General features: G+C 38.7%; 1 protein-coding gene across 2 annotated transcripts; it reads left to right on the forward strand.

Annotated features, from left to right (window-relative positions):
- Nucleotides 1-96: 96 nt before the first annotated feature.
- Nucleotides 97-10,281, forward strand: si:dkey-197j19.6 (EF-hand calcium-binding domain-containing protein 12). Of its 2 annotated transcripts, XM_022675762.2 has the most exons (11): nucleotides 1,341-1,750; nucleotides 2,286-2,484; nucleotides 4,452-4,623; nucleotides 4,774-5,780; nucleotides 6,369-6,518; nucleotides 7,000-7,086; nucleotides 7,323-7,410; nucleotides 8,708-8,810; nucleotides 8,992-9,310; nucleotides 9,427-9,481; nucleotides 10,037-10,281. In XM_022675762.2, exons 4-11 carry the CDS (start codon nucleotides 5,703-5,705, stop codon nucleotides 10,075-10,077), a joined length of 921 nt encoding a protein of 306 aa, XP_022531483.2. In that variant the 5' UTR covers nucleotides 1,341-1,750; nucleotides 2,286-2,484; nucleotides 4,452-4,623; nucleotides 4,774-5,702; the 3' UTR covers nucleotides 10,078-10,281. The 2 variants fall into 2 exon arrangements, with proteins under 2 accessions (XP_022531481.2, XP_022531483.2); XM_022675760.2 differs by lacking the exons at nucleotides 6,369-6,518; nucleotides 7,000-7,086; nucleotides 7,323-7,410; ... (2 more) ...; nucleotides 9,427-9,481; nucleotides 10,037-10,281 and adding an exon at nucleotides 97-911 and having other exon boundaries at nucleotides 1,450-1,750; nucleotides 4,774-5,490.
- The last annotated feature ends 2,811 nt before the right edge of the window (nucleotides 10,282-13,092 follow it).

The following is a 13,092-nucleotide window of genomic DNA, read 5'->3' on the forward strand; positions in this document are numbered from 1 at the left end:
GTTGTTGCTTCTTTATTTATCCATCTATATTATTGGAGCCGAAACTTACTTTGCGGTGGTTAAATGATCAAACTCAAAATACTGTGTACTTTTGGCCCTCATAATCTAAAGACTTAAGAGGTTTAATTCTTTTGACTAATTATCATATTTATAAGAATTTATAAGATACAATTATTTTACCACAACAAGGTGGACAGCTTAAGCTCAGCTAAAATACGGAGACAATCTGACAGCATGTGTCCTCAGTTCCTTCAAAAATCAAATAGAGTGAACGTTGTGACATCATTGATGTCAAAGGTCACTTTCTTAAGGGGCACTAATCCGAAGATGAGAGGGTGGACATGTTTAAAAATAGCTAAACAAAAAATAGCTGTACAGTTTTTAAACAAAAACTGTATTGGTTAACTGTAACCACTATATTAATGTAGTTTAATGTGTAGTTTCAATGCTACCTAAAATGGTGGTTGTATCATTGAAGGTGGAACGTAAAAATAAAATACAATAAGAGTTAATAAAAGCTAATTTCAGCTCCCCATCACAGAGGAATTTAGTAATGGACAATAATAATTGATTGCTAAACCACCTGCCCCCTTTATGAAGACATATAGTTAACTCTGTTCCAAGCGGAAAGGTTACATTCTAAAACAAGGGTGCAAAATAGAAATGGGATTGGGCCTAAGTGATTGTTGGCCACTCTGTGGTTACTAATTTTTCCTCAAATTGGGATATAAAACGAACACCGACGAGGTTCAGTCATACCTATTTTTAGTGTATATCTTTCTCTTTCCTCAGGCGGAAGGGTGCAGAGAGAGGCTGCTGTCGATATTTTATTTTAAAGCTGTTTAAAGACACGATGAACCGCAGTTTCCCCATTCACTTCCATTCGAACTGAGCGGATTGTTTACCCCAAGGTATGGCGTGAGTTATTCTACCCATTGATTGGTGCTTCTTACCCGCACTGCGCATGCGCTGATCCACATTTTTTAAAGTTATTTTTCATTTGGGTGTATTAACCAGTTCACAGTTATTAGCTATTTGAGTGTTATGGTAACTGTAATTGTAAATGTGTAAATGGCAGTTAATAACATCAAATAACAGTTATACGCCGTAATAAACGCATGAGACTGCAAAACACACCAAATGTAAGCTTAAAATTACCTTGATTCAGTGATTTAGGCTAAATAGCCCATCCAGACCTCTGATGGGATATTTTAATATGGTGTTTTTTCCCTTTAAATATAAACTAGTGTAGCACGGTTTGACAAGGTAGTATAACCCATTAAATCACCGGCTATTGTAGATGAGCTCGTGCCCTGGTTGTTATGGTTACAAGCACAAGCTACAGCTTCGGCGCGTGCCCGAGTCTCGGGGCAGAGTCTGATATAATAAAGTTTCTCCAGCGCTTTACCGCGAGTCTGATTCCAGAGGAACGCTTTTCTTCCCGGACAGACCCATGCCGGTGGAGGTGGTGCACCGCGCGCGGGGTAAAGCCCCTCCAGGTCCAGGTGAGAGGTGTGAATCAGGCCGCGGGCTGGAGCTGCAGAGCTACACCGGGCCGGGGGGCGCGGAGCTGGGGGACTGGATCAAACAGAGGAGGGCGCTGCGCTGGAGCCTGGATCACCTGGGCGACCTGGACGGGTGGCTGCACAGAAAGCCCACCCTCACCGACCTGGAATACCTGGTCCTGGACCGCCAGAAGACATCCAGAGTCACACAAGCTCCAGCTCAGCTGCTCCCTGACAGGACCAGGGTACACACACACACTACCATTTATTAATAACCCAAAACATTAAAACCTACCCAATATTGTAAGTGATTATTATCAGAATACTCATTACTTGGTCCACAAAAGTGACTTTAAAGATTTTAAATTACTTTTTTATAATACATATTTACACGACTTTAAATTACACAAGAATCACTTTATATTTTCACTTTTTATTTACATTTTTATTTCACTTTTTATTTAAAATTGGCATTCAATGAAAACATTTTGAATTGTTCATAATAACTTTGTTCTGATTCGAAAAAACATCCCACATTTCTACCTTAGCTAAATATGAAGACAACATGAAAAATATTATGTGAAATAAAAAATAGAACATCAAATAAAACTGTATAAAATTTACTGTGCTATTGATATCAGTATTGTTTTGAACTAAACATTCCATTATTGTTAAAATAATAAATAATGGATCATATACTCACACTGTAGTTTAGGATGCTACATGCTCAACTTTGCTGATGATTCTGATGTCTGATGTTCTGATGTCTGTCTTCTGCAGAGAGGTATGCAAAGTGAAGAGGCCAGCCAGCAAACAGACAATATGATTAGTGAGACACACCTACACCCATCCACTCTGACAGGTCCTACAGGCAGGGCGGTGGAGAACTTCAGAAAACAGAGTCTAGGAGAATATCTTCAGTCTTTGGAGCAGTGCCAACAGCACAATCTGCCAATTAGCCAACCCACACTAAAGAGAGGTACAGAGACAGCTACCTGCCTAAATCACTGTGTTACAATGGTTTTGAGAGAATCATCACATTCACCTAAAACTATGTTGTGTTGCTTAATATTTCAACCAATATATGAATTACTTATGCAACTTTTCATTAATTGAAAATGGACATAATTTTGCTCACAATTTCAGTGCTCTAAAACTTATAAAGCAAACTTCAGACAGCTTAGAAGGTGGTTTGGGTAATCAACATTAGGAAAAATGGAGTGTCTGGATACTTTTGGACATATGGAACACATCATATACAGGTGCTGGTCAACGAATTAGAATAATTTGAAATAGTGCAATCATGAAATTCTTTGAATGCATTTTTGTGCAGAAAGCAAATCAGGTGTTCACCGCACCTGTCCTACTCGTTAGACTAATCACAGAACTCGTTACCTGGAAAAAAAAAAATTGCTCAGCTGAGCTTTCCAAAAGGCCAATTTAGGCCATTTAACTATGACACTGTTGTTTTATTGAATTAGAATAATGGAGAAACTGTTTCATTGAATTAGAATAATTTTTATTATAATTACAATCATCACTTTCTCAGTATTTTGTGGCTGCCCCCTTGGCTTGTATGACTGCCTGAAGTCTCCGCGGCATCGATTTGACCAGCTTGTTGCAAGTTTCCGCACTCACAGCTTCCCAGGCAGTGGCGATGTTCTGCTTCAGTTGGTCCAGCGTAGTAGGCTTTCTGTCGCGAATTTTCCGCTTGACGATGGCCCAAAGGTTTTCAATGACATTGAGGTCAGGCGAGTTGGCCGGCCATGCCAAAACTTCAAGCTGTTTTTTAGTGAACCAATCTTTGGTCGACTTTGCCGCATGAGCCGGTGCAAGATCCTGTTGAAATATGAAGTCTTCTTCGCCGAACTGTTCCTCAACAGTCGGAATCAGGAACGTTTCCAGAACATCTTGATATACGGCAGCATTGACAGTCTTCTTGAGGAAGCAGAGTTTAACTACACCTCGAGCGGACATGCATCCCCAGACCATAACGCTCTGGGGAAACTTGACGGATCTTTTCACGCACTCGTGGTTGTAGGTTTCGCCACCACGACGCCAGACACGAGGACCTTGGTCACCGAAGGAGATGCAGAAGCGTGATTCGTCACTGAAGACCACTTTCTGCCAGTCTTCAGCAGTCCACTCGCCGTGTTCTTTGGCCCACTTCAGCCGTTTCTCCATTTGTTTCTTGTTCAGCATCGGTTTTACTGCTGGAACGCGAGATTTGAAGCCGAGTTCGCGCAGACGACGGTAAGTGGTTGATCTGGAGACGTCAGCGCCGGTCTGCTTGTTCCACAAGTCGGTGAGCTCGGAAGTGGACTTGAACCGGTTGCTGACTGCGATCTTTCTCAGCTGCTTGTTGTTGCGAGCAGAAGTTTTTTGGACGCCGGAACAGTTGGTGCGCTTGCTGCAGTTTTTCTTGAGAGCTTTGCAGACGGAAGACTGGCTGATGCCGAGCTGCTCAGCAATTTGGGTCAAGCCTTGTTGGCGAAGGGCTTGAATTTGAGCCACTATTCCGGTTGAGAGGTCGCGCTGCTTACCCATGATTGATTTTACAACTTAGAAATTCTACTCAACCCTGACTTTATACTGCACAGTGAACACTCTTCACAGAAAACAAAAATTCGAGCATTTATTCTAATTCAATGAAACGGTTTCTCCATTATTCTAATTCAATAAAACAACAGTGTCACAGTTAAATGGCCTAAATGGGCCTTTTGGAAAGCTCAGCTGAGCAAATTTTTTTCCAGGTAACGAGTTCTGTGATTAGTCTAACGAGTAGGACAGGTGCGGTGAACACCTGATTTGCTTTCTGCACAAAAAATGCATTCAAAGAATTTCATGATTGCACTATTTCAAATTATTCTAATTCGTTGACCAGCACCTGTATATGTATGTAGGAACATTGATCCCTTAACCTTAGCATTTCTCTTTCACGATAAGGTTATCTGCATCCTGGAGACATAAACATGTACAGCATGTTAAAACAGATGGGTTCAAGCTCTCTTCTGGGATGTAGGGGGCATGCTAGAGGATGCCACAACGCTCAACAAGATGGGAAAAAAGAAGGGATTGATGAGAAGAAATCAACTTCACCAAAAGTTCACAAAATGATGTAATTGTTCAGTTTTGTTTTTTCATTTTAAATTTAGTGAGTACAAATCTGAAACACCAGTTACTTCCAAGTTTTCTATAGACTACACTGTATGTAAGAGTGTGATTAGAACATCAAGCCTCACCCTGCTTTGGTGTGTGTGTGTTCTAGGAGCAGGAGACAACCTTTAAGCCGGTGGGCAGACCCCAATGCATTCTGGCCAAGCCACGATAGCCATGTGCGGTTATGTCTTCCTGTGAAGTCTAACCGCCCTGAGAATGTCCTGTTTCAACTTATTGAACACACCCCCCCTTCATGCCCTGGACACTGGCCAGTCAATCAAGCAGGATACTTTACCTCTGGAGATATCACCAAAAACAAGTCCTACATTTTGTAGAGTCTTTACTACTCTACTACTTACCAGAATCATTGTTTCAGTTAATGTCAAAACCCACCCAACTATAATATTTAGAGTGTACTAAAAACCTAAATGATCTGGACTGGCCGTATTTTGTTAGTTTTGGGCCCAAATCTATTAGGTAGTTCTCCAGGAGCACAACTGACCAGATTATCACTAGTTTATACCTATTATTATAGAATTTGATTAAAATGCTATTCAGAAGAAGGATAAAAGTCACCAGGAACAACAAATTATTAAAATGTTTGCTAATGCAACTTGCCCTTGCTTATTTGGAGTTGTAGAGGTTCCACTGGATAACCACTAGATGGTGGTGTTACAGTGCACAATACACAAAGAACAATCCTAAACTACTGTATCATGGACAGAATTTAACAGGTACAACAGCTGAATTTTGATACAGATGAAACCGAACACTGTTTTTTATACAGATGTGTTCTTACAAAAATAAAGCACAAGGTCTTATAAAACCTTATGATTCCTTATAATCATGTACTGTTCGTTTTGCATGCCTATGTGAACTTTGCTGGACATGGTGCTCAATGATTTGCATTTGTAAGCACAACACTGTGTGTGTGTGTTGGTGGGTGGGTTTACTGTATTTATATAATCTGAGGTTAGACCTGGGCTCAAATGTGAATGTAATATAGAGAAAGAGCGGTTATTATAGGAGTGCAGTAAGATGTCACGGATTTTTAGCTCACTTTTGTCTACTCGAGAGAATGGTCTCCTCTTCAATATGCTGGGCCAGGACTGCAGTGTGAGTGCACTGAATTTCACTCTATTCTGTCTCTCTTTTCTTCAGCTTCTATTTTGTTACCTTCTTGTAAACTTTCATCACGCGGCTCTCAAGTTCAACTACATTTTACTCTTTATTTTTTGTAATTTTACATTAACATCTATATTACTATTTGTTGTTTTTACCTAAGAATCTTTGGCTTATTAGATAAAATAATAAAAATATTGTTTAGTAGTAAGTACAGTGGTGCTCGAATTTTATTCCCTTTTAAATTATGTTTTGATCTAAAATATCTTTAGATTTTCACAGTCCTAAAAAGATTTGTTCTAACAGATAAAGACACCCCAATTAAAAAGAGTAGACACAAATATTACAGTATTTTTTTGTTGAGAAAAAGTAACCAGTAACATACTGCAAACATACATTTTCTTTAGTAGAAAGACATCTAAAGAAGTCCGCAGTTGATTTAATCTGAGACTGTGTTTATGTAGAGACTGATTTGTTTATGATAATTTTTGATGCTGTGAAGGGCATTTTTCCTCATAACTGATTTTACTATCAAACACAATAGGCCATTTTCATGTGTGTGTGTGTGTGTGTGTGTTTCAGGTGTCTGCTTGTTCAGTGGTGCAGCTGTTTATGGCGACTGCGGCTTGTAAAGGTCAAAAGTCAGAATGGAAATATCACAGTTGTGGAGTTGTGTGTTTGGTGCAGGACAGAAAATTACATTCATCCTTTATACGAGTCTTCTGTGTCAAGGTTATACACACACACACACACACACACACACACACACAAGCAAGAACACAAACTAGTCCTCTTCAGACTGATTATGCATATCAGCATATCAGACTGATTATGTGTAATGTGACCATATGTGGCTACGAAATACAATCATTTTAAACTTTATAGCCAAAAGTTTGTGGACCCATCTCTTAATTATTAATTCAGGTGCCTCTACCACACCCACAGGCTCCCCTTAACACTACTATACAGCTTTGGGATAAACTGTAATGTTAATCGTGAGCGAAGCCTTTTTTGTGGGCCAATTCCACATAACATCTAAGGATTTAGAACAGAATCCGAAAAGCTTATATAGGTGTCCACATACTTTACGCTATGTAGTTTAATATGTTACATCACTGATTTGTTGACATTTAACTGTTTTTTTTTATATAAATTATAGATAATTATTCAGTACATGTTATACTGAGTAATATTTCTGTGTTTCTCTAAGCAGAAAGCGAAGCTGCTTTGGGAGCAAGAGCTCTACACTCCGTTCCAGTATTCAGCACCTTGCCCCTTTTTCCACACTTTCCCTGGAGATGTTAGTCTCACTGCACTTTATCCCATTCCATCTTCTTAAGTATAACCATGGATCTGTATGATAAAGATATATTTATTTATGTCTCATAATTAATACCTGCTGCATCTGTAGTATGGTAATTTTCCATGCCGACCTACCTCAATACAATTCTTTATGTACCTTCAATAAACACAACAGAAAATACACTTATATGCTATCTTAGTGGGCCTAAGCAAGCTGTTTGTCTTTCACTACAGGAATGCCAGACTGGACTGAACTTTACTGATGAAGAGGAAGCTGGCCTTTTCTACAGTGCTGTACAAAACTGCATCAAGAATACTAAAGGTCTGCAGCATCAGTCATATGTAGTAGCAGTCGGTAAAAATAAAACTTTTAATGTTTTAAATGTTTAACCCACATTATGCTAATTTTCTTATAACAGTGTCACCATGCAATCACAAATATATAATGCATTAAATAATGACACATAAAATAAGTACAGATTTGAATTTAAAAGAATACAAAGCTTGTCGCTGGGTCTTTACCTTATATTTAGGTACAATAGGGTACCCTTCAGTGAAAGTCTTTTTTGTACCTATGTGTTTTGTACCAGTAAAGCTTCTAAAGATTCTAAACTTTATCATCAACTGAATATGTGTTAAGAACTGATCCAAAATTGTCTGGATTTCGATTGAAAAATGTATAATTAAAATACATATTGTTTATTAGTACAGTGATATAAAATTCAAAATCTTCTATCTGATTAAATGGTACAAATCTGTCTTTCCTGCTGTTAGTAAAGGCTTTGTACATCTGACACTGTAAAGACCAATAATAGACCTTTGAGAGTACAATTATGAAAAGTGTACCTTTGAGTACAAGAAAGTACCTCTGTTTTTTAGTGTGCATGTACAGTATCTACTGACACACTTCTTATGGGACAGTAATGGTCAGCGCTAGTGACTCAAGTTTGTTTTTATTTATTTATTTTCGCCTTAACATGACATAGATCTGATTTTACAGGGCTGTGTGGACATCAGTAAGTCCCTTTCATATATAGTCCTAGATTGAGTACAGTCTTATTGACTTCTTGTGTCATTTTTCAATTTGAACAAACCAACCGATATTGAGTAGTGTTTGTGACAGTGATGGTGTACATAAACACATCAAAGTGCATGTGTTTAGTTTTAGGGACGGAATAATTCACAATTGGCTTGCAATGTGAATGTAACACTGGTAGGCTTTAGTCTGTTAGCAGCAATACCTTTAAATGAAACTTTCTCTAGGTTAGGAGTGAAGGGAGGCCAGTCTGGTAGAATTAGAGTGTGACGGTGTGGTTATAACCCTTGCTAAGGGCACTACCACATAGCTTGAACATTGTATTAAACCTGACAGCATCAGCCTGAATTATTAGGCAGCTGGTGGTATACATGTAGTACTGCACATGCTATACATATTAACATAATAACGTTAACATTAAACTGTAATTATACTGACAGACCATCATATCAAATTGAATCAAGTAATTTTATGTTTCCCATTACATTTCTATTGAACAGCATCTCAACACAACACTATTATTTGTTTTGTTGAATATGAAGGTAATATTTGTCAGTAATCTATTTGTAACTGTGTTTTGTAGCACACCCTGTGTTCATGCGCACTCACAGTCTGGATTCTACCTCTGGCTGGCTGCTAAGAGACAAGCTCAACACATGTGCGGCTGAATCTGGACAAGGCAGTCGGTAAGCAGAGTCTTCTCCTGTGCACAATCCAACCCACAGTGCACAGTTCCAAAGTGTACATTCTGTGAATTAAGACTTCTGATTTCTTTAATCTCTAAAGGCTTGATTGGATATTTAGCTCTAATCTCTGATCTGCTTGACTAAGTTACACAATGTTGCATAATTTTGTTTTATTCTGCAGCTCCTCATCCCCCAAAACTCCGACCAGTCCTGATTTTAAGGCAAGCACTCCAACAAAGACACCAGAATCCAAATCATTTTCTGTGTCAACTAACCAGTTGTCCAATTATTCGAAGACTCTCCCCAATCTTAAATCTGCATCTGGTTCTCTGGCCCAGAGAAAGGGACCCCTGCCCCCAATCCCTTCTAATGCAACCTCAGCCTCAACAAGCAACCTGGACAAGCTTAATCTGAGTAGCTTTTCCATTCCACTCCCCCCATCTTATCCAGCCCCCAAAATAAATCAAACAGGAGTAAAGAAAAGTGCCAGCTTTGCTCCAGTAAGTAAACAACCAATTTAAACCCGAATGTAACAAAACATTTAGGCAGGTGTTTGTACACATCTGTACAAAATAAAGTTATTAAAATTAAAGTGCATTTCTGTATTTAATTTTAGGGAGGAAGTTATTCCCCATCTGCCCTGAAGCACCACAAAAGCTTGCATTTTACAGGTGCTTGTTCTTTTCATGCTTTCTCACACAGAAGTGCACACAAAGTCTCACTCTTTATCAGTTTGTCTTTCTTAAAGGGACTTTTTCTGAATTTTGTGTAATTCGATTGTTATGATTTTCTTGCTAATCTGTCAGAATGGTATAATATAGGAATCAGAGCCAGTGCAACTTTTGCCAACTCTCAGCACCAACTGTGAACTGCTCTATGAAACAGTGAAAGTGAACACAAGTTTCAAAAATGGCTGCTAATCTAGTGTTAAAATCTCCAACGCTCTGTAGTTCCAAGCCCACTTCTCTAACCGTCATTAGTTCACATGAAGTTACTTGCAGTATAAAAAAAAAATATTGGAAAAAACATATATTTACACATTTTTAGCTTTTACCACAAACACACTGAATCAATGATTGGTGGAGTTTGCTTCGTTAGTAGCAATGAAATAACTGAAATCATGAAATTGTCACATAGCGACATTTGGAAAGAGTAGATTTAACAAAGAGTGCCTTTTTTTATGCTATGGTTTTAAACATTTACAGTTCTTATTTGCCTCTTTTTAGATGACATGCAAGCAGACACTCACTTCGAGGATGATGAGTAAACACACCTGAAATCCTGTAAATACAACACAGCTATTGCAGTTTAATACCTGTTAACATGCTCTATATATACTGTATGTACTATCCTCTCCTTCTCATCATTTCATTCATGATCTCTGATGTCACTCCAGCTATATTCTGATTCAGTGTTTAGACCGTTAAGAAAGACTGCACATTTAATTAAACCCTGTATCTATGTGTGTGAATCAGTTTGATTTACTCTTTTATTGCAACATTTAAGACTGCAGTGAAAATAAACAACTTCCGGAGATTACATTAAGTATTTATTGTGTTCCTTGATGAATAAATAGTAAGTATGGATATTTTCTTCATGACAAAAAAAGGATTAGATGTGATATAACAAACAAATGAAAAATAAGAATTTTTCCTTAGAATGAAACATGCATCATGCTTGTTTAAAAAAAAAAAAAAACTTGTGTGAGGTGATTACAAAATTGTGTTGCATTTCATAGCATAGTTGTAACACTGTAACACTGTTTAAAGGTCAGTTAGTTTTTAGCTTTTTCCAGAGTTAAGTTGAAAATCTCAAGTTTTGTTTAGTAAAAAATAAAACAGAAACTGATCAAATCTGTACTGGAATCTATTTAGTAAATATGATATTTTTAACAGTATAGTTATGTACATTCACTCAACCAAACGGAACCAACAAACAAATGAAAATTGGTGTTTGACATTTTGACATTGTGAGACATCAGTTCACAGCTTTTTATGTTTGGCTGTGCATGTGACATAAATTAGGGCTAACCCTAACCCAGGCATTATGTTTGTGGCAGTAAAGGATTTTTTTTACCATTTATTGTTCTTGGTAACCTTCATTCTTCAACCTTATGATAACATTGCAGTCTGACACTTAGTTCTAAATGCAATTATTTTTGGTTGATGAGTCATTTAGGGGGAGTTGTGGCTTGTTGCTACTTTTAGTTTTTGCATGCTGTCTGTATGAGTGTATTAGACACAGTGGTGTTACTTAGGTTTTTACAGATCAGTGGATAGGTACACTGTATCCAACCAAAAGAAATTATGTGATCTGAAACTGACCACTGGTAAAACGCTAATCATTATTTTGCTTAATTATGCATCAACAGATGAGCTACAGCATCTGTACTGTTCTCTTTATATACTAAACTGAAGGTTGGTTTTAGGATTATTCTCTTTAAACACTGAGGTCAGTAGTCTTCCTAAATGCATAGAGGGCACAATATTACAATATATTGCATCAATGTGCTTCTGCTACCACCCCTGCACAGCCACATACTGCACATTTATTCTTAAAGCAGAGAGTCTGGTAGGTCCTGGGAACTAGTTTTCTGCCTATAACAGCTTTTGCTTGTAACCTGAGCGACTGCAGTGCTGCCAATAGTGCTGATACTGTGCTACTGTGAACATGGAGATCATCAAACAAATGCAGAATTAGAACAGAAGTGCAACAGATTCCTTGTTATAATCACCGGATTCATGTCCTCTGAAAGAAGACCGAACCACAATGCATGCTTTGAAAGTACTTTTTAGCATGCTTGGTTCAATTACACATCTCACCAAAAACTTAATGACTGCCACTTTAAATAGGATGAAGTGTGTACTGTGTGTACCTCTGTCCTCAATCTGTCCCAGTGCAGCCCTGTCTGCCTCTGCTGCTGTTTTTAGTTGTGCATCTGTTCACAATACAAATCCATCCCAATCCACAAAAGCAACGCGGACCAAGCACTACACACACCAACCCACTTACTCTACCCACCCCAGCTCCCTCACTCTCTCTCACTCTCTCTACCCATTAACACTTACTCTTACTCATTCTCTCTCTACCCATCCACACGCACTCTCTCTCACTCTCTATATCCATCCACACTCTCTCTCACTCTCTCTATATACCCATCCACAGTCACTCTCCTTCCCTTTATACTCATCCACACTCACTCTCTCTGTCTCTCTATACTTATCCATATATATATATATATATATATATATATATATATATATATATATATATATATATATATATACCCATTATCATTCTCTCTCTCAATCTCTATACCCATCCACACTCTTTCACTCCCATTGTCTATACCCTTCCACACTTTCTTACCCGCTATACCCATCCAGACTCACTCTCTCTGTGTCTCTGTACACATCCACACTTTCTCTCACTCTCTCTATACTCATCCACACTGTCTCTCACTCTCTCTATATACCCTTCCACACTCACTCTCTCTGTCTCTCTGTACCCATCCACACTCCCTCACTCCTACATCATCTGTTTACCCATCCACACGCACTCTCTTTCACTCTCTATACCCATCCACACTCTCTTACTCTCACTCTCTATACCTTATCCACACTGTCTCTCACTCTCTCTATATACCCATCCACAATCACTCTCTTTCTCTTTCTACTCATCCACACTCACTCTCTCTGTCTCTCTATACTCATCCATATATATGTATACCCATTAACATTCTCTCTCACTCTCTATACCATCCACACTCTTTCACTTTCACTTTACCCTTCCACACTTTCTTACCTGCTATACCCATCCAAACTCTCTCTGTGTCTCTGTACCCATCCACACTTTCTCTCACTCTCTCTATATACCCATCCACACTGTCTCTCACTCTCTCTCTGTACTCATCCACACTGTCTCTCACTCTCTCTATATACCCATCCACAATCACTCTCTTTCTCTTTCTACTCATCCACACTCACTCTCTCTGTCTCTAACATTCTCTCTCACTCTCTATACCATCCACACTCTTTCACTTTCACTTTACCCTTCCACACTTTCTTACCTGCTATACCCATCCAAACTCTCTCTGTGTCTCTGTACCCATCCACACTTTCTCTCACTCTCTCTATATACCCATCCACACTGTCTCTCACTCTCTCTCTATACTCATCCACACTGTCTCTCACTCTCTCTATATACCTATCCACACTCACTCTCTCCGTCTCTCTGTCCCCATCCACACTCCCTCACTTCTTCTCTGTCTATATACCCATCC

This window comes from Astyanax mexicanus, chromosome 5 (assembly GCF_023375975.1).
Source record: "Astyanax mexicanus isolate ESR-SI-001 chromosome 5, AstMex3_surface, whole genome shotgun sequence".
Taxonomy (NCBI): Eukaryota; Metazoa; Chordata; class Actinopteri; order Characiformes; family Acestrorhamphidae; genus Astyanax; species Astyanax mexicanus.

Coding starts and splice junctions, on each gene's coding strand:
- si:dkey-197j19.6 (XM_022675762.2), top strand. CDS start 5,703: ATGTCACGGATTTTTAGCTCACTTTTGTCTACTCGAGAGAATGGTCTC. Junction 9,311..9,426: donor AAAGTGCCAGCTTTGCTCCA/GTAAGTAAACAA, acceptor ATTTAATTTTAG/GGAGGAAGTTATTCCCCATC. Junction 9,482..10,036: donor CAAAAGCTTGCATTTTACAG/GTGCTTGTTCTT, acceptor GCCTCTTTTTAG/ATGACATGCAAGCAGACACT.